Here is a 19495-nt window from a genome sequence, read left to right on the forward strand (position 1 = left end):
ACAGGGAGAAGGAGGCGTGGCAGACCCCACAAAGTATATATATTCTTGATCAGGGTGACGAGCTGAGTTGATTTGGCCCTGTCCGTCTGTCTGTCCGTCTGTCCGTCTGTCCGTCTGTCCGTCTGTCCGTCTGTCCGTATGTATGAACGCGTCGATTTCCGAAGATATAAGAGCTAGAGACTTCAAATTTTTTTTCAAATGTCCGTAATTACAGCGCGCATATCAAGTTTATCATTAAAATTCGATAACTCATCCCGATCTTTTTTTATCGATAAAAAACCTTATCGAAAACCAGTTATAAAATTATATCTTCTACACCTTTATTGCTAGAGTCTCCAAATTTTTAATGTATGCTTACATGCAATTTATACAATTTCGGTTTTTGTTAAAATTTACCCCCCACCCTTAAATTCACCCCCTCACCCTCACTTTTGTAAAAAGCGTATTTCAAATACTAGAGACTTGTGCTTTGGCAATTACATGCATATCCATGTTATAATCATAATCTGAAAGTTTCATGAAGATCGTACGTCCATAAAAAAAGTTATTAAGCAATTAAGTTCTCATAGTAAGCGCTCACTGCAGCCCATGCGTGTTTATGCGTGGGTGCTTGTGTGTGTATGTGTTTGTGTATGTGTGTGTGTATGTGTATGTGTTTGTGTATGTGTGTGTGTATGTGTATGTGTGTGTGTATGCGTTTGTGTATGTATGCGAGTGTGTGTGTGTCTGTATGCGTGTGTGTGTATGTATGCCTGTGTGTGCGTACGTGCCTGTGTGTGTGTGTGTGCGTGTTTCTTGTGTAAGCTGAAAGACGCGAAAAATTATTGAAATATCTATTGCTCCAAGGGTTCAGGGGATCTCGTAGTCGAGCAGTCTCGACTAGAGCTTTCTTACTTGTTTTTTTTTTTTTTTGCTGTCTGTTAACAACACAATGTGGCGTATGCGTAATAAATCAGATGATATTTTTTCCAGAGAACTTCCGTTGATTCTCTTTCAGCTCCACACGCACACGGAGGTGTAGTCAAATGCAACAATAACTGTAAATTGAGCAGAGCTGATTTATCAGCTAGCAATTGAAGCAAATATCCGGTTGGCCAATAAGCTCCCCCGAGAATCAGCTATGTAATCCATAAAGAAATACAACTAAATAAAGAAATAATAAATGTCTTTTGCATCGTTGGCAGAGAGCAAATTGTATGGAATTGAATTCAAATGGCATAAATTGTCATTGGCCAAATGAGAAAGGCAATAATTAATTGCTAAGAAGGAAAATGGCAGTTTAAATGAAATTCTGACATATTGGAATTTAGAGCCAAAAAAAAGTACAATGATTTTTGACAACTAAACTTAGCTATTAAGTGCTGCAATGACAAGGGTCAACCACAAAAATGTCAATTATAGTTGCTCCCTGGGGATCTTCCACATTAAAATGGGAGCACGGCACGTGTTAATGTCTGACAGCAAACATAGTGACAGCTGCCAGGCGAAGCCGCACGTGAGCCAAAGGAAAAACTTGCAATTGAAAATGTATTTCAAGTACTTGAGCATTGTTACAGTACAGTGAAGCCATTGGCTGGCTGGTGCTGCCTGGCTGCTTGGCTGCTTGGCTGGCTTTCTGCATAACTGCAGAGAGCCGAGTGCCAAGTCTTCGGGCAAGCACTCAATGTAAAGTCTCCTGTGGATTGCAAACATTTCGCAAAAGTTATTCAAACAATGCGAATGCAAACAATGGTCGAATGCCAGCTGAAAGGAACTAACCAAGTGCAAGGCAAGTCTAAACGGAGGCTCATTAAATTGTCTCTTAACAAGTGCTGCAGCCTGCAAGCAAGGACAAAACAAACAAGGTCGTATACGATGACTATAAAATACTCTGTTGTAAATTAAAGCTGAGCAAATGTGTAAATTAAAGTTGAAAAAATTTCAGTCTTCTTTTATACTCTATATATGTTGGTTAATTTTTTAAAGTATGTATATGTTAAATGATGTTTTCATTTATTAAATTTATAATTTATATGATCAATTTTATTAAAATTATAATTTAATGATAAAGCCCTTTATGAAAACTCTCAGACCTAAAAAATGCACTTCTTATTTAACAAACTCAATCAAAATATGTGTACTCAAAATATTCCACTAATATTTCTGCTCCTTCACCAATAAAAATAAAAAATCTGGGCTTTATGTTCTTTGTAAAATTAAACCCACGCTAAGAAAGGTATCTTCAAATATACTTGATTTTTAATTCACCTTAGACGTAATGTTCAAAAGACTAGAATGTTTTTTAAATATTTTCTGGAACTAAAAACTTTAATTTATTTGAATAATGAAACCGATATACTCTTTACGACATTTCTCACACGAGCAGAGTATACACAGAAGCTCTGAATGTGGCACAAGGAGCAACAGTTAGCACTAAAAAATGCATGTGACTTGACAGCAGCTTACGAATTCATGTAATATACGTATGTACATATATATTTGGTTGGGATATACTTACAACAACTTTAGCGAGTCGGTCTGGTTACCCGTGTTGCCGTGTTCCCAAGGTGATGAAATTAACATTTAGCTGGGCAATAGCAATGGCAAATATTGTACAAACAGTTAACTACCTCGACGAAATTCACTTATGTGCACAATTTTTTACACATTTGCATTAGCGGCACTTTTTCTTCCTCTTCGCGCACACACGCACAACAAATTGTGTTGCTATGGCACGCACACGCCTCGCAGCTCTGTTAATTGCAGAAAGCGTCTCGATACACAGTTAATTAATTGCTGCGTTTATAGTGCGCATTATTCGCGTGCGGGGCACATTCCAATTGGTATTTCACATAAACAAATCGTTTGAATGGCGCAAATGAGGTGCCCAAGCACATTCCCGTTGAAGAGACGCGCAAGAAACGGTAAACGGGCAGCAGGCGCCGCTGCCGGCCAATCGAAACTGACAGCGCGAATGGCCGAAATGACGCCAAAGTCTCAAGCAACAGAAGCAGCAGCAACAATTCGCTTAGAACCAAAAGCAACAAGCGCTGCCGCCATCACGTTGCGTCGCGCACGAACACAAAAACCGAACTGAATTGCGGGACTCCGTGACTGGCGTCAGTGGCTGACTGAATGGAGATCAGCAGGCAAGCAAACTTCTAACCGGCACGAAGCTCAGACACGAACGGACGGCTAAACTTCGGCTGCATTTGTTGCACACTCTGCGCAATAGCTAGGACTTTGGCGCCAAAAGCAAGCCAGCCAGGCAACATGTTGCTAAGCACATGTTGCGAAGCGCACCTAGAATGTTGCTGGGCAGCGCTTAACAAAAAGGCAAAGTTTATTGAATAAGCAGATCAATTTGTTATGCTGAGTATAGTTCAAAGTGAAATAAATAATGTATGCACATAATAAGAAATAAAATAATATTATACATTCAATTTAACTGCTAAATGAAGTGTGCTCATTGACTGTCCATGGCAACAATTTTATTTCGAGCTTGCTGGCAACATGTTGCAGATATTTCTTGTATATAAGCAAAATAATGTTTACGACAATTCTTTAGGCCGTTTTTTAAATCATATTCATTAGCCAGTATACCTATATAAATTACATTTTATTTTGTTTTTATCACACGCACAATCTTTCAATTTTGACATTAAAATTCCAACGCGGAAAATCGTTCAAAACTTAACAAAACGTAACCAATTAAAAAGAGAAAAAGAGAAAAAAAAAATTGAGTTGTTAACGACGCGACGCGGCGCGTCAAGGCCTGAAGGTCAAGTTTTAAAGAGCTGGACAGGGCCAATTGTCGTTAACTTTCAATAACGTGTTAATAAAAGCCTTAAACAAACTCGATTTTAATGCAATTGCAAAAACACGCAAACGAAACGCAGCAAAATTAATAAAACATATTTAGCATCGATTTTTTTCTTGTTTTTTAGTAAATTCGAATTTTATTGTCTACAAACAGTTTAACAAACAATTTAACAATTTTTATGAAAAGGCAACAAGCGAGTGCAGCTGTGTATATGTGTGAGTGTGTGTGAGTGAGCGTGCCACGGCATTTAGACTAAGTGGAAGCTGCGCCACTGCGCCATTTACTTGATCTTCTTCAGGAAGTAGCGGCTGGGCGGGCCGTAGTTGGCAGCGGGCAGACGGCCGGATGTGGGTGTGGCTGCATCTGGGTTCTGGCGCTGCTCAGAGTCCTCGACTACGATGGGCGCCATGGAGGGCTCCTCGCTGCCGGCTGCTGTGGCCGGGGGCAGATACTGATGGGCGGGCGCGGCCAGCGTGGTCTGCACCTCCTCGCCGGTGTAGGCGGGTGCTGTGGGCGGGCCATAGATGGACGAGGGCAGAGAGGCGGGCTGCTCGGGCTCCAGCTCGGGTGCGCTGGTCGTGGGCAGAACATCCGAAACATCGGCCATGGGTGAAAAGTCATCGGCGTTGGCCTGGCGTGGCTCCATCTCAGCTGGAGGTGGTCCATAGACGGGCACCTCGTCCTTCTTGGTCTTGTACTTGATGAAGTAGACCTCGGGCTTGGATGGCTTGGTGGGTGGCGGCGAGGGAATGACAATATCCTGCTCCTGGTCGGGCTTCTTGTGCAGCACATAGATCAGCGTCTTCTCCTCGTTCTGTGGTGGCGGTGGCACGATTGGCGGACGCAGCGCTGGAGCCGATGGCGCCTTGATGAACACAATCTTGTAGTGCTTCTGCTTGGGTCCCTGCTCATGGTGCACGCGTGGCTGCACGGCATCCTCCTGCTCGAAGTCCTTGGGCGGCACATGCACATAGATGTGCTTGTGCACCCGCGTCTCCTGTGGCGCATTGTTGTAGCCGCTGGCATGCTGCACGCCCGACAGGCGGTGGGCCATGTTGTATGAGTCATCATAGGCGTTCAGTGGCTCTGCGGCGGGTGCCAGCTGCTCCTCCAGCTGCTGCATGGGTGGCAGATAGTTCATCTGGGGCTGAGCGGCGGGCGGGGCAAAGTTGGCAAACGATTGCTCCTGCGGCAGCGCTTGGTAGATATGCGACGGTGCACTATGCACTGCGAGAGGGAAAGGGAGAGGGAGATGGAGAGATGAACTAGATGAAGTGCACCGCCGACTCTCAGAGTCACTCACCATTCAATGGCAACGCACGCTGGCTCTGCTGCTGCGGTAATCCATAGTAGGGCGATGGGGGCTCAGGACGTGCCTGGACAGCGCCCAGCAGGGCGACACAGCCAACGAAGAGCGAGAAGGCGCGCATGGCAAACACTTTGAGTCTTTGGGTCTCTTTCACACACACGTAATCCTTGAATTGTTAAACTGTTCGGTGATCGACTGGACAGTTTCTGCTTTGGCTTGCTGCTAGTGGTTCGATTGGAAAGCGCAAATCTCAACTGATGCCCCACTGAACTCGGCGTCGAGCATTTATATGATTCGATTGGGAGAGCGCAGTGGAGAAGCAGCCAGCAAAAGCAAAAGCAAAGACAGCAACAGCAACAGCAACACGCTGAGCAGCTGAACTGGCCAAAATCTCATTACAAAAGGCCACAGCCGAAAATGAATTTAATTAAACATCAAAAGCCACTAGCACATACGCACGCACACGCACACCAACAGACACACACACACACACACACAGACATGCACTTGCGCGCAGAGAGCGCACTGCCTAAAAGAGCTCGAAACTGGGCAGGAGCTTAGCTCTCGAGCTACCAGTGCTGCCCGCTTGTCTTTTGATGTCTCCAAGCGAGAAATTTGTACCGAGCTGCAACAAAATAACTGGAAAAGTACATTTATTTACCGCTAATCGAATGACTGTGCGTGTGTGTGTGTGTGTGTTGCCAGGGTGGCCTCTTGGACGTGGCCTGGGGCCTGTCGGCGTGGCAACGACACCAGCAGCTACAGCTCCCACCAGCCTGAGACTCTGGCTTTGAGGTCATTTAAAAACGTGCAACTTTTTTTGCCACATACACTGAGCGAGCATTTATTAAGGAATTTTGTACTTAAAATGAGATGCAACTTAAAAAAATATAAAAAAAAAAAAAAATAAAAAAATAAAAAATTGTAAATTGTATATTTAATGCAGGCACACCTGGAAGTTTTTGTTTCAAAGCAGAGTTTCAAGCATAAATTTAACACTTTTTTTTATTTTATAAATTGGATAAACTTAAATATTGAACAATTTTGTTAACCAAAAATCATGTATAAAGTGTGTATATAAAATAAGACAATAAAATATTCCTAATAAAAAATTTTTTATCAAAAAAACATTTTTTTATTATTTATTAATATTTTTAAATATATTTGTATTCAAATTAAATTACTTGTAACTAATTTTGCGTCTCCCATATTATTACTCATACAAATAATTATATTGTACAAAATTTTATTTAGAGAAATACTCATTATTATTTATTAAAATTTATATTAAACATTTTTTTTTTTTCACTTTTATTATTTCTAAAATGGATGATTAAAGTAATTGTCATATAAAAAATATTTAGATATGCAATATTTGCAAATACTTGTACATTTGTATAGATTTGTTTAATTAATTAATTTGTGATATCAAATATTTTATAAAATTATTATATCTATTATTAATTTACCATAATTTCATCAATATTTAATTTCAATTTAATGTTTGCTCAGTGTAATTTCCAAAATATATGTTACGGATGCGAATAGAGGGAGAGACACACGCACACACACACACACACAACAACCTTCGCCAGAGTGTGCCAAGTGTTATTTTCACAATTGGAGCACACACTCGAAAATGTTGTCTTGAAAACGAAAGTGACCCACGATTACATACTTCGACTTGGTTGTTCCTACAGCCACCCGCGCCGCTCTCGCCCGGCTGGTTCCATTGATGATGATTCTTCATTCATGACCCGCTGTGGCTGGCTAGCGCTGACTGCGATTTACTTCAGCTGACGCTTAGCCCTCGATGCCCAGATGAAAACATTAAGCAAATATTTGTGCCCATCAGCAGTTGTGCTCCCATTTCGTTTGAACAGGAAATAGCTGCTTAGACAAGGCCGTTGCGTATACGCCGAGTGGGCCGGGCGCGCGCGCATCATCAAAACTGTCAACTGGCCACACTTACAACACCTACAACACACATACACACACACGCGCGCGAGTCATGAGCTTTTAAACAATTACGAAACAATGAAAAGAAAATCAAATGAAATCAAGTCAAATCAAAAAGTTTTATAATTGCTGCCAAATAAAATTACGCAGGTAAAAGTGTTTAATACACGAGCGGGAGATGGACTGCCCAATACCCTGTAAACGAAATCGTAGTAGTCAGTAAATATACGCAATATGAGAATAACCTAAATTAGAGTAATACAAGTAGATAACTTGTTCCAAATATAAGATATGATTTATATGGAGGTATATCTTAAATATAAATATAAATTATAAATTTTATATATCTATAATCATTCTTTAATCTTAATGAGCAACATTATATTTATTCATATATATTTTAAAATGTATTTATTGACATTAAAATACCCTTCTCGTAGACGCCTTGTTTCCAGGGCAACGATAAAAGTATGATGCTACCAAAACAAACACTAATTGCTTAAATTGTATAGAGAAAGAGATAGATCGAGAGGGAGTAAGCAGCATATAAATGAGTTTAGGCACTCGAATCTGCGCTGGCCACAAATTATCAAACGTAATTGAAGCGCGTCTCTCGTCTTGACTGCGAGAGAAATTGTATTTAGGTGTATGAAAAAAGAAAAAAAAAAAAATAATAATAACGAAAACAGGCAACAGGTCGGCGGCGGCTGCTGCTGCTGCTTTACGTCATCGTCAGCAATTGAAATTGGTGCACTTGGACATGCTGAGGAAGCCAAGTGCCGACAGCGAGCTGTAGCAGAGGGCGCAAAAGGTAACAAAGCAGCTGCAACACGAGGCGATCGCGTTGCGACATCACCAGAAGCAGGCGCTGGGCAGGAGGGGGCGGGGGAGGGGTGCGGAGCAGGTGTCTACTGAAAATCAGGTCACCTGTGCAGTAGCTGTCGCCAAGTGGCAGCGGTGCGAGTTTCAGTTTTTTGCCTTTGGTCTTTGTCTTCGGGTCTCCCCGCATTGACATTGCCTGCACTTGGCGCGACTTATTGGCATTTGCGTTTGCCCTTCGTTCGATTTGGGCTGTGAGCATGTGTTTGCGTGTGTATGTGTGTGTGTGTGTGTGTGTGTGTGTGCGCCAGGTCATCTTATTTTATTTGTTTGTTGTTTTTATTTGTTGATTTCGGTGGGTATTTCCACGAGGGATTTCTGGCAGCTTAAAAATAGACTGATGCTCTGAAGAATGCACTTGAGCCGGCGTTGTTGCCACTTGTTGCACTCAAGTGCCATCGGACTGAAAATTGTTGTCTATCATTGCCACAGCGTTGCTTCGCTGCCTCTTCTACTCTATTGCTATTGTTGCTTGCGAGGGAGCCAGGCGATGCTTTGGAGGCCCCGTCATTGAGATGCGACCCTACAAGTCGATTAGTTGGTCAATGCCTCCGAAGCCAGCTCGTTCAAAGATGCCAAGACGAGCTCTACTATTCAAAAAGTGGCCCAGTCTGTTGTCTGTTGTCTGCCGTCTGCCGTCTGCCGACTGCTGTTTCAGCTAATAGAATCCAAAGAGGCCTTATCAAGGACTTATTCGCTCAAGGTATGGGATCCGCAGATACACTTCAACAAACTGTGTTGCCTTAATAGCTTGTCAAACAATTTTCAACAAATTATTTAAATAAGTTTTCTGTTTCTTTTTTATTTAAAACACTTTTAAAAAATACGCAATATAAAATAAAATATATACAAAATTCTAAAACTGAATATTTTATTTCAAATAAAATATTTACTTCTAAAATTTTAAAAACAAAAAATTGTAATATGAATTTTAAAAGTCTTAAAAATAATAAAAATAAAAATCTAATAATATCTTTATTAATTATTTCTATTTTACTCTTTTTTTTAATATGAATTCTTATTATAAAAAATAATAATAATATATTATTGTTTAAAAACATAATTTAACTAAAGAGCGAATATTTATTAACATTTCAATATTTGTTCTTAATTATTTGCTATATAAATATAAAATTATCTTGCATATTTTAAGCTTAAGCAAATTTGTATTAATTTATATTTTATCACATTAAAATTTAATAATTATTCATTTAATAAATTTAATAATTATTTACAATTTTATGCTTGTAGTTTATTATCTTCCAATAATTGTATTTTTTGTTTAGCCTATTTTAAGCTTTTATACTTTTTATTAAATATTTGAATCGTCCCAAATAATATTATTTAATTTTTAATAATTTCACTTTTACCACAAACAGCAAAAAACAAGAGTTAAAAATAATCAAAACCGTGGCGAAGTGTGTTACACATTTAAATGCTTCAACCTACATTAAACAAATTATGACAATTTGTAAATGAGTGTCATGAACGCCTTCAGCGCAGCCATCGCAGCCACTCGACACGCAGGAGGCACAACTTGAGCCGACGCGACGCGACGCGGCGTCTGCGTCAATGCAAAGCAAAACCAAAATATTTGTTGACAAACCGTTCGAGCAAATTACTTAATGGCTTAGCCAGATAATGGCGATAATGATGATTGAAGCTGATAATGATGGCACAGGTAGCAGCTCAGCTGGAAGCTGCCTATCTGTGTGTTTGTGTGTGCTTGTGTTTGTGCGTATCTGCGCTTGTAGCCCAGTTTAAATTTATTTAAGTATTCCATTTGATGCCCATTAAGTTGAACATTGGCTATTTATTGCTTTATTTTGTTGCTCTCCTCTACAAAAATAAGGCCTGGTAATTAAAATAAGATGGATCTAGGCAGAAGTGATCGACTAGAAGATACCTGGATTCTGGACTTTCGAATCATGAGCAACTATGGACTTCACTATGGTAAATTTCTGGTTGAAACCCCTATTCTAGTTTTGACCTTTAAACTTTTCATCATAAATTAATAAAATTTTAGACAGATAATAAGAGAGATTGAATTCTCATCCAAAAACTTAATATTCTCTCACCCTACATAAGAGTATTAGAAGACTAAGCTGCGATTCTTAACCAACAAAATCTTAAATGTAATATTGATTCCAAAACCTAAAAATCCCGCCACTTATTTATCCGATTTTAGAATGATTTCGTACGATATTTATCTCTTGAGTTTATTCAAAAGTAGCTAAAGATAAACATTAGGCTTCCGGGATGAAGATTATGTATATTTACTTGATGGCTCAGCCACACCTCCTTTTGCCCGTTACACTAATTTAATATAATGTATATTGTATTAAAATAAAAAATGTACACTTTAATATAATTTTTCCTTAAATTTATTCAAAATAAATTGATATCAAATAAATAAATACAAATTTTATTTTAATAATTTTTTTTGTCACAATTACATTTGTATTTCGTTTTATTTGGTTTTGCTTTTACAATTGTAAGCATCCACGTTATTTGTTTAACTTGATTTCTGTTTTCCAATGACCTTCAATCAGTGTGCGACGCGTCTCCAACGATTATCTTGTTAATTAACGCTCTGAACACCGAACGATTTGAGTTTTGTTTTTATTTATATTTTTTTCTGTTTTCTATTTTCCCCCTTCAGTTTTTCTATTTGTGTCTATTCATGTGAGATACACATTTTGCCGAATGGAGGGAGCACTGTGGGCGGCTGGGCTGGCTAACCCACAGACCGAATGGCTGTCGAGCTATGCACAAGGTCGTTCAAATTGACGCTAAGCGAGCGCAATGGCAATCGCAATTATCGAGCTCTGTCTTATATAACGCATACGACCCGTAGGAAGTAATTTAAATTGAAGTTACACGAGTGCTTCTTCTGCAGCTTTAGCTTCTTTTTCTTGTTTTAACATTTCGTAACGCCCACCTAGGCTGCTTGGCGATTGGCCGGCAGGTGGGTGGTTGGCATTTTTGTGTGGTTTGCAGTGGGTGCAGTGCTGATGTCATGTGGGGTATCCATGGCACTTCAATTACAATGAATAATGAGTATTAATGGGCGCCGACTAAAGGGTCTCAACCTTCAAATCGCCCAGCAAACTCTAATGAAAGCTACGGTCATATATAGGCCAGGTTTTTTTCAGAGTAAGTCGTTAAAGTGGAAACAAGCAAATGACTTAGTGGAGTTTAACTGCTTGATAATTTCTTTCTTTATACACTCTCAAAGAAAAATGGATTCGAATTCTGATTTAATTTCTATTTATATAAGAATCTATAATTTAATTTTAATTAATTTGTATATCAATTTATTTTAGATATTTTAGATTTTGATATTATATTATATTAATTTTTATTTTTTATAAATTAATTTATATGATTTTCAATTTATATTATTTATAAATTTAAAAAATGAAATATTTTTATTTTTATGTAGTTTTGAAATTATGAATTAAAATTTTTTTTCAATATTTATTACGAATATTTTTTATATAATTATTATTTTTATTAAAAACATTTTTATAATTTTAATTAATATCATTTTTATTAATGTTTATAATTTTATATAGATTTATTTTAATTGAAATTTCAAGAGCTTATTTAGAGTACAATTTCTTGTAATATTTTTTATTTATTTACTTATTTTTTTTTTTTGTTTATTTATTTATTTTTTTTTTAATAATTTGTCAACGCGTTTTGTTATTTCTATTTATATTTATAGAATAATTTGTTCGCGGTGTACTTTCGTCTGGGATCAATAAACTTTAATGGCCTAAGATGACGCATATCATAGCTCAAAATACCATTAAAACTGGCCAAAGTTCAGAAACCTTCTGCAAATAATTACAATAATTAAGACAAGCAACACGAAAAAATAAAAAATAAAAATAAAAACAATTGAAAGAGTAAGAGAAAACAGAGAGCGTAATTAGTGAAAGAGAAAACATTGACATTGAATTATAACGCCGCGTGCAAGGCACCAAAATAATAATAAATAATTGTGGTATAAATGCAATGAATGCGTAAACAAAGTGAAGTAAAGTCAAGTTAATAAAGATCAACAAACACGCACAAAGACCGATTTTATTCGCTGCCCACCAAAAACCACAAAAATAAAAGAAGTATAAATAAAACACAGGTGGGCGGCGGGCAAAAGGTGAGCCAAAGTACAACAAATCAAATGAATGCAACAATAGACAGCAATAATAACAACAGTAACCGCCTATTGGCGTGGCACACACACACACACACTTACAATCTCAATCACTGAGGGACTCCATGTACCGACTCTAATGCCTACAAAGCCTGACACGCACTTACAAATCGATTTGTTTCGCTGACGTATCTCATGGATGCCGCCAATGCCAGTGCACGTATATCTGCAACTCACTGTTGCTAGCTGTGTGTGTTTGAGTGTGTCATGTTTCATTGAGAGCCTAGTTAAATACTGTTGCCGCCGCAATTTATATCTCGCACTTTGTTTACTTATGCTGTCATCTGGTATTGTTTGGCGCTAAGAGTGCGCCGCCGCTCGCCTCTTGCCTGCCTCCTCCACTCAACCACAATCTGCCAGCCACACACACACACACACACACACACACACACCAGCAGCGTTTTGTTAGCCATTTGCAGTCAATCACAACATTTGCTGCCGCAAACTTTGCATTTGCCATTCAGCTTGTGGGAGCTCCAAACGAATTCGCTTGTCAGCGCTTGGTTTGTGCTGGGGCTCTTTGATTCTTTTTTTTTATTTTTTGGGCTTTTTGGTTCGTTTTGACTCTCGACCATCATTTGTGTTTACCCTCGCGGCTTTACTGGCAATTAAACATGTATTTGCTGACGCTTTGCCACTAAGTCGCATGCGACGCACCCGTTCGCCCCATTTCCCCCCTTTTGCCCTTTTGCAGGACTTTGTGGCATGCGCCTAGTCGAGTGTGCTAAAAGATTTATGTGCGAATTTTATGTGCATTTTGCTTCAATTAAAAAATTTGTTGTTTTATTTTGGCTCACTTCACATATACACGATCTGGTCAAGTGCATATATAAACTGGATGTAGACCATTAATAAATGCGCTTAAGCGAATGGCGAGTGCAGCATGTGTTCTGTTATCTGTTATTTTTATACCCTGAACCCATTCAAAATGGGAAGTCAGGGTGTAATGGTTTTGTGAAAAGTATATAATATCTATGAAAGAAATTATTCAACAAGTAAATTCACATAATATTGCCCACACTGCAGCGCAGCCCAAGCGCAGTCACTACTAACTGCGCAGTCAGCAGAGCGCGTGATTATACGTGCGTGTGTGTGCATAAAAAAAGTGCAGAATGAGTAGAATATCAGCTTAGAGGGTTCAGGGTATCTGCTAGTCGAGCAGTCTCGACTGGAGCCTTCTTACTTGTTTTGTATAAGTCGACATGAAATTCAATATTTAGTTAAATTTTATTAGCTTAAACTGAGTGTCAATGCTTAATCAAGCAGATTAAATGATATTGAGTTGCGCAGCAAATAGTAAATTATATAGTGAACATAATTTCTGGCGGTTAAATAATATCTGTTATCTATCATCTGTTAAACTAATTTATAGGTTAAAAATTTATGGTAAGCTTCTCTGTACATTGTACATTTGATTGGCTGTTAAGTATTATACCTAATATCTACTATCTGAACCACTCATCTGATTATTAGACATTAAACTTACTGGTAAAATAAAGATGAATTTCATAATGTCCGGAAAAAAAAATAACTGTTGATCAAAACAACCGTTAATGATAAAAGTTGAGGATATATCTTTTTTTTAGCCCTACAAAGTTTCTCGAGTATTTTTTCCTAATTTTCTATAATTATTTATTTTAATTTAAAGTAAATTATTTTACTATTCATTCAAAAATCTTTTCAAGGCCAAATGCGATTCTGTAAATTTTGTAAGTGGCGCCATCTATGTGTCATGTTTGCGCAGCTTATCAGTCACGCACTCAAACAGCTGTTGCTTCGTCTGCGGCTCTTTACTAACTACCTTGAACAAGTTCAGCGCAAAAGCTTTGCCGCCGAACCTCAAAGAAGCCAAAGAAAATAAACAACACGAAGACGAAGTGAAAAGATTGTACCACAATAAAAAATAATACACAGTAATTCACAAATGCGGGCAGTTATCAACTGCAGTTCCGCACGAGAAGATCCGCGACCAGTCGAAGCGCCTGCTAAATACCGAAAGCGGCAAAACCAAAATAGCTTTCGGTTAAAGAGTTGAACTAACTAGGCCTGTGGAAATATGGATGTATTAGATGACGACGACAAGTACAGCGAGCAGGTGAGACTGATTGTCGCTTATCTTGCCCCATTCTCAAATAGTAATTCTCCAAATACTCTGTAGACACAGCAAATAAGAGTATATTTGATTAGGTGAAATAGAATATACATTTTTGATTCCGGATTTAGTAGGGCAGCTCTTGCACTAGAGTATTCCAAATTCAGCAGAGCTTAGCTGTCTCGATAAGTTCACAATTTAAGAGGTCAACTGTAAACAGAGTATTCCACAGCTGGTAACAATCGATCTCAATATACCATTCTATTTGTATTTGTTCAGCTTATTCTGGTGCAACAGAATCTACGCACGTTGCCCCCTGAGGTGGTGCAGCGCTATGCGGAGATTACGGAGCACCTGGATTTGAGTCACAATTGTCTCAAGGATCTCTCCTGGCTGGCCGAGTTTGAGCAGTTGCGTTATCTGGTGCTGGATTGCAATCGATTGCACGAGTCGCAGCTGCGCACCTTGACGGTGCCGCTGCCACAGCTGGAGGTGCTCATGTTGAACAAAAATGAGGTAGTAGGTCAAAGGCATATGCTCGCTCAAAGCTGATTACAGAGTATATCGATTGCAGTTCAGTGATCTGACAGCAACAATCCGGCTTATCAGGCGACTCTTTCCCAACATACAGTACCTAAGCCTCCATGGCAATCCCATTTGTCCCGACGGCCTCCACTTGCAGCCCTTCTCCAGCTACTTGGACTACGATTACGCATACTACAGGTGGGCAAATCAATAAGTTATTGAAATGAATGCTATATACTTCTGCTCTTTATTTGTAGCAATTTTATCGCACAGTCGCTTCACAAGCTGAAATTCCTTGATCACGCACTGGTTAAACGTTCCTTCACCTATGAGAGCTTTCCCATCAAGCGATACGACAGAGCTGACAATTCACCTGTGAGCACAACAAGACTCTGAGCAATAGAAATGGAAAAATACCAAATATACTGCAGCTAACTGATAAAATCTCAATATTACAATTCATATGCATACCTGTATTTTAATAGCACACGAAAGCTCTTAGTTTCGACATGCACCCATTATTTTTGATGAAAGCTCAAGCTGTGAAGCTTTTTCTTGGCACGCGAAGAGACGCATAAAGCATAAAGCACAAAAAATATTAAAGCAAAACTAATAAATACCTCGCAAGATTGTGGAAAATTTAATAAAATAAATTGTACTACATTTATTGAAGAAATAGAGCAAATTTATTTCAGATAAAGATTATGATCATATATTTAATAGCTTAAACATAAAGCTAAAAATTCCGACAAATTTTTAGATTTGGAAAAACGAAAACAAATATGTATACTAATATATACATAAATTATAAAACAATATTACTCTACAGATTTAAATAAAGTTGAATATGTAATACATATTTTAATCAAATAAAGTGATCTTATGAAATATATAATATATATGATCTATATAATTTTATATATTTAAAATAAATCGAACAAAAAATAAATATTAGTTAAGCATAGATAAGAAAAATATATTTCAAAGAATTGAAGCTAAAAAAAATTATATATTTATATACAAAATATAATGACCCAACTACCTCATACTACTGGCTTTACAGGATATATGCATATATAAACAGTAGACAGCTTTCCAAACATATTTTCAGTTCGTCTTTCGCCGGCCGGCAAAACAGATAAAGAAGGACAGCAGCAAAGCGTGAAAGCAATAAAAGGCGTAGCAACTGAGAAAAGCAGCTATATAAAGCATATAGAAAACGAGATCAGCTTCAGTTTATTGCAAACGCTCAAGAAGTCAACTTGTGGGACTCATTCAGCAGCAGCCCGTCTCAATATGGCAAATTCCACAGCAAAGCCCAAGTACACGAAGGTAAGTCGACAGCTGTCGATGTGCATAGTATATATAGCTGATTAGTATATATATAAACAAATATTATGAGTGTAGAATATCAATTACATGACTAGAGTTAGAACAGTCAATGCAGTTAGTTGGGCAAGGCATTGCTCCTTGAACTGCATATATTATAGTTAGGTCAAAAAAGTGCCTATACTTCATATTAAAGTAAAATGAATTCAACTCAAAATCGTAATCGTCTAATTGATTTTCTTTTTTTTTTTCAAATATTTGCAAAGCTTGTTGGGAATAAAAATAAAAAATCAAACTCGTTTTTGTGTCGCAACACTTAAGAATTCGCTATTACATATGCGAGCTGTATTCATGTCTGTATATATAAACATCTAAATTATATTATGTGTGCGATCTACGACAGCTCAGTATGTATTTTAAATAATTGTGTTGATACACTTAATTTGCTGTGGGCCCATCTGGCGCTTTATCAGTTGACAATGACGAGCACTATTCAGACATAAGTAGGAGGGCATAATGGACACTATAAGTATATATAAAGATATAGTATAGATTAATATGCATGTATGATTAAATATGCATAAATCTATAGATTAATATAATAAGGTTATTGTATATACATTTATATATGTTTTAAGATATAACTAAATTAAGCCAAGTGGAAAAGAAAGATTATTTGCTTTTCTTGTGCGAATAAAAGCCATATAATATGTATGAAAATTATAAACGATAAAGTGCATAGTTTGTTCGAGATATACAAATGTCAATACAAATGAAAACAAGAAACAAATTATACACAGACAGATGTAATATTATAATATTTTAAGGTGTGATTAATGTCTTCATACAGCAGCAACAGATTAAAGAATTCAAGCAAGCCTTGCTTTGCTACTCCGGAATATAACTATAGAAGAGGCAAGAGACAAGTTACACTGCAAAAAAGGAGTATATTAATCTATAAATAGCATTGTCTTCTTGATTATTTCAACTTAATCGCTTCAGCTCTTTACAGGGTATTATCGCAAGTTTTCACTTGTTTACACCAGTCCATGTAGGACTTAAACAGCGAGTAATCATATAATTACTCTATGGCCTGATAATGACCAAGTTGATAAGGGGCTAACGCAATGTTAGATTAGTTGGGCTCGCGACAACAAGTTAACTAGATAATTGAATAGCCTGACTATGGCAGTTTAAATATTTACATGATCTCTCAACGATGCTTTAGTGTAATTTACTCCTGATGTGTTAAGTGAACAACATTTACTCAATCCCAATGCCTCTGACAACGACAGTAATTGAAGTTAATTTTATTAATTCCGTTTCGAGTCGAGATTGGAATTTCAATTATATTCACATTGAAGAAAAGTGTCGCGTGACTAACAACTTGTTAAGTTCGAATTGAGTAGGGGGCAAAGGTCGCTGATGAAGTGGCGCCATTTAGTGACACGTCAGGTGGTGCAGCTGCAAGTGGGCTGCCACAGCTCCAGCTACGAGCAGTGCCCACCTGCCTACCGTGAGGTAAACACACTTTCACGAGCACTGAACCCGTATATGCCATCTCCACTTGCAGTTGTTCATCAACAATGAGTTCGTTGACGCCGTATCCGGCAAGACCTTTGCCACCCAGAACCCGGCCACAGGCAAGGAGATCGTCCAGGTGGCCGAGGGCGACAAGGTGAGTGGGCCAGACCATTCCCGATTCCCTGTCTCAGCTGCATTCCTCCTCTCCTCCTTTCCTCCCAGGCTGATGTGGATCTAGCTGTGGCTGCTGCCAAGAAAGCCTTCCATCGTGGCTCCGCCTGGCGGCAGATGAGTCCGCTGCAGCGCACAAACCTGATGAACAAGTGAGTGGCTTTGCCTTCAGTTCAGTGCCCTTCTAACCCACCCGATTCCTTGCAGACTCTGCGAGCTCATGGAGCGCGACAAGGACTTCCTGGCCAGCATTGAGACCCAGGACAATGGCAAGCCCTTCGCCGAGGCACTCTTCGACGTGACCATCTCAATCATGACGCTGCAGTACTATGCTGGCTGGACAGACAAGTTCTTCGGGGACACCATACCCGCCGGTGGCTTTATTGCCATGACACGCAAGGAGCCGGTGGGCGTGGTGGGTCAGATAATACCCTGGAACTATCCACTGCTGATGTTAGCCTGGAAGTGGGGTCCCGCCCTGGCCGTCGGCTGCACCATTGTCATGAAGCCAGCGGAGCAGACGCCACTCACAGCCCTCCATATGGCCGCCCTGGCCAAGGAGGCGGGTTTCCCAGCGGGCGTCATCAATGTGATAAACGGCTTTGGACCCACTGCGGGCGCTGCTATCAGTGAACATCCCGACATTGCCAAGGTGGCGTTCACCGGCTCCGTGGACATTGGACGCATTGTGATGCAGGCGGCGGCCAAATCCAATCTGAAGCGCGTCTCTCTGGAGCTGGGCGGCAAGAGTCCCGTCGTTGTCTTCGAGGATGCGGATAGTGAGTGCTGTATGATTTGAACATGAGAACTTTCATTTGATTGGCTTACCCTGCAGTTGACTACGCTGTGGACACCACCCACGAGGCGCTCTTCTCCAATCATGGCCAGAGCTGCTGCGCCGGCAGTCGCACCTACGTGCACGAGAAGATCTACGACAAGTTCGTGGAGAAGGCGGCTGCCAAGGCCAAGGCACGCACCGTGGGCAACCCCTTCGACGAGAAGGTGCTGCAGGGCCCGCAGATCGACGAGGAAATGATGACCAAGGTCCTCGGCTACATTGAGAGCGGCAAGCAGCAGGGCGCCAAGCTGCAGGCTGGCGGCAAGCGCATTGGCGATGTGGGCTACTTCATTGAACCCACCGTCTTCTCCGACGTCAAGGACGATATGCGCATTGCCCAGGAGGAGGTAAGCCCGAGCTGAGTTTCACTTCTCTCAGCAATGACTAACCTAATCTACTCTTAGATCTTTGGACCCGTTCAGTCCATCTTCAAGTTCAGCAGCATCGACGAGATGATCGAGCGGGCCAACAACGTGAAGTACGGCCTGGCCGCCGGCGTCATCACCAACGACATCAACAAGGCCATGAAGTTCGCCAATAGCGTCGATGCCGGCTCCGTTTGGATCAATTGCTACGATGCAGTGCTGCCCCAAACCCCCTTCGGTGGCTACAAGCAGTCGGGCATTGGCCGTGAGCTGGGCAAGGATGGCCTGGACAACTATCTGGAGACGAAGACCATCACCATGAAGCTGCTCTAAGAAGCTGGGCAGACTTTGTATTTGGAATATTTGTATTTTATTTGCACCTTTCGGTTCTATGGTTAGACTATTGCATTTTCCATTAAAACTATTCTTCGAAAACTAAAAACGATTATTATTATCATTATTATTATATAAATTAAAACG

General features: G+C 39.5%; 4 protein-coding genes across 8 annotated transcripts in view; 2 read left to right on the top strand and 2 right to left on the bottom strand.

Annotated features, from left to right (window-relative positions):
• The window catches only part of RYa-R (RYamide receptor), an 86976-nt gene extending 83858 nt beyond the window's left edge, over positions 1–3118 (bottom strand). For 2 of the 4 annotated variants that reach the window (XR_016269619.1, XR_016269612.1), the window contains exon 1: positions 2498–3118. The gene's annotated coding sequence lies outside the window, so the exon portion shown is untranslated. The remainder of the gene's footprint in view (positions 1–2497) is intronic. The other 2 variants (XM_018018251.2, XM_089466463.1) reach the window with 1 other exon arrangement.
• A 789-nt stretch (positions 3119–3907) lies between these two features.
• On the bottom strand, positions 3908–5385 carry TwdlC (TweedleC). The gene is made up of 2 exons (XM_018018257.2): positions 5106–5385; positions 3908–5029 (listed from the first exon to the last, which is right to left on the bottom strand). Exons 1-2 carry the CDS (start codon positions 5230–5232, stop codon positions 4083–4085), a joined length of 1074 nt encoding a protein of 357 aa, XP_017873746.1. The 5' UTR covers positions 5233–5385; the 3' UTR covers positions 3908–4082.
• Positions 5386–13982: 8597 nt separating this feature from the next.
• Positions 13983–15441, top strand: LOC108621118 (leucine-rich melanocyte differentiation-associated protein). Its single transcript, XM_018018264.2, has 4 exons — positions 13983–14266; positions 14543–14779; positions 14838–14986; positions 15046–15441. The coding sequence occupies exons 1-4, from the start codon at positions 14228–14230 to the stop codon at positions 15182–15184; spliced, it is 564 nt and encodes a 187-aa protein (XP_017873753.1). The 5' UTR covers positions 13983–14227; the 3' UTR covers positions 15185–15441.
• A 461-nt stretch (positions 15442–15902) lies between these two features.
• On the top strand, positions 15903–19457 carry LOC108621109 (aldehyde dehydrogenase family 1 member B1, mitochondrial). 2 transcript variants are annotated; one of them, XM_018018258.2, is made up of 6 exons: positions 15903–16120; positions 17691–17795; positions 17864–17964; positions 18020–18591; positions 18648–18997; positions 19055–19457. In XM_018018258.2, the coding sequence occupies exons 1-6, from the start codon at positions 16085–16087 to the stop codon at positions 19346–19348; spliced, it is 1458 nt and encodes a 485-aa protein (XP_017873747.1). In that variant the 5' UTR covers positions 15903–16084; the 3' UTR covers positions 19349–19457. The 2 variants fall into 2 exon arrangements, with proteins under 2 accessions (XP_017873747.1, XP_089319082.1); XM_089462956.1 differs by lacking the exon at positions 15903–16120 and adding an exon at positions 17314–17638.
• Positions 19458–19495: the final 38 nt, after the last annotated feature.

This window comes from Drosophila arizonae, chromosome 2 (assembly GCF_054131065.1).
Source record: "Drosophila arizonae isolate 15081-1271.41 chromosome 2, UAZ_ARI_1.0, whole genome shotgun sequence".
Classification (NCBI taxonomy): Eukaryota; Metazoa; Arthropoda; class Insecta; order Diptera; family Drosophilidae; genus Drosophila; species Drosophila arizonae.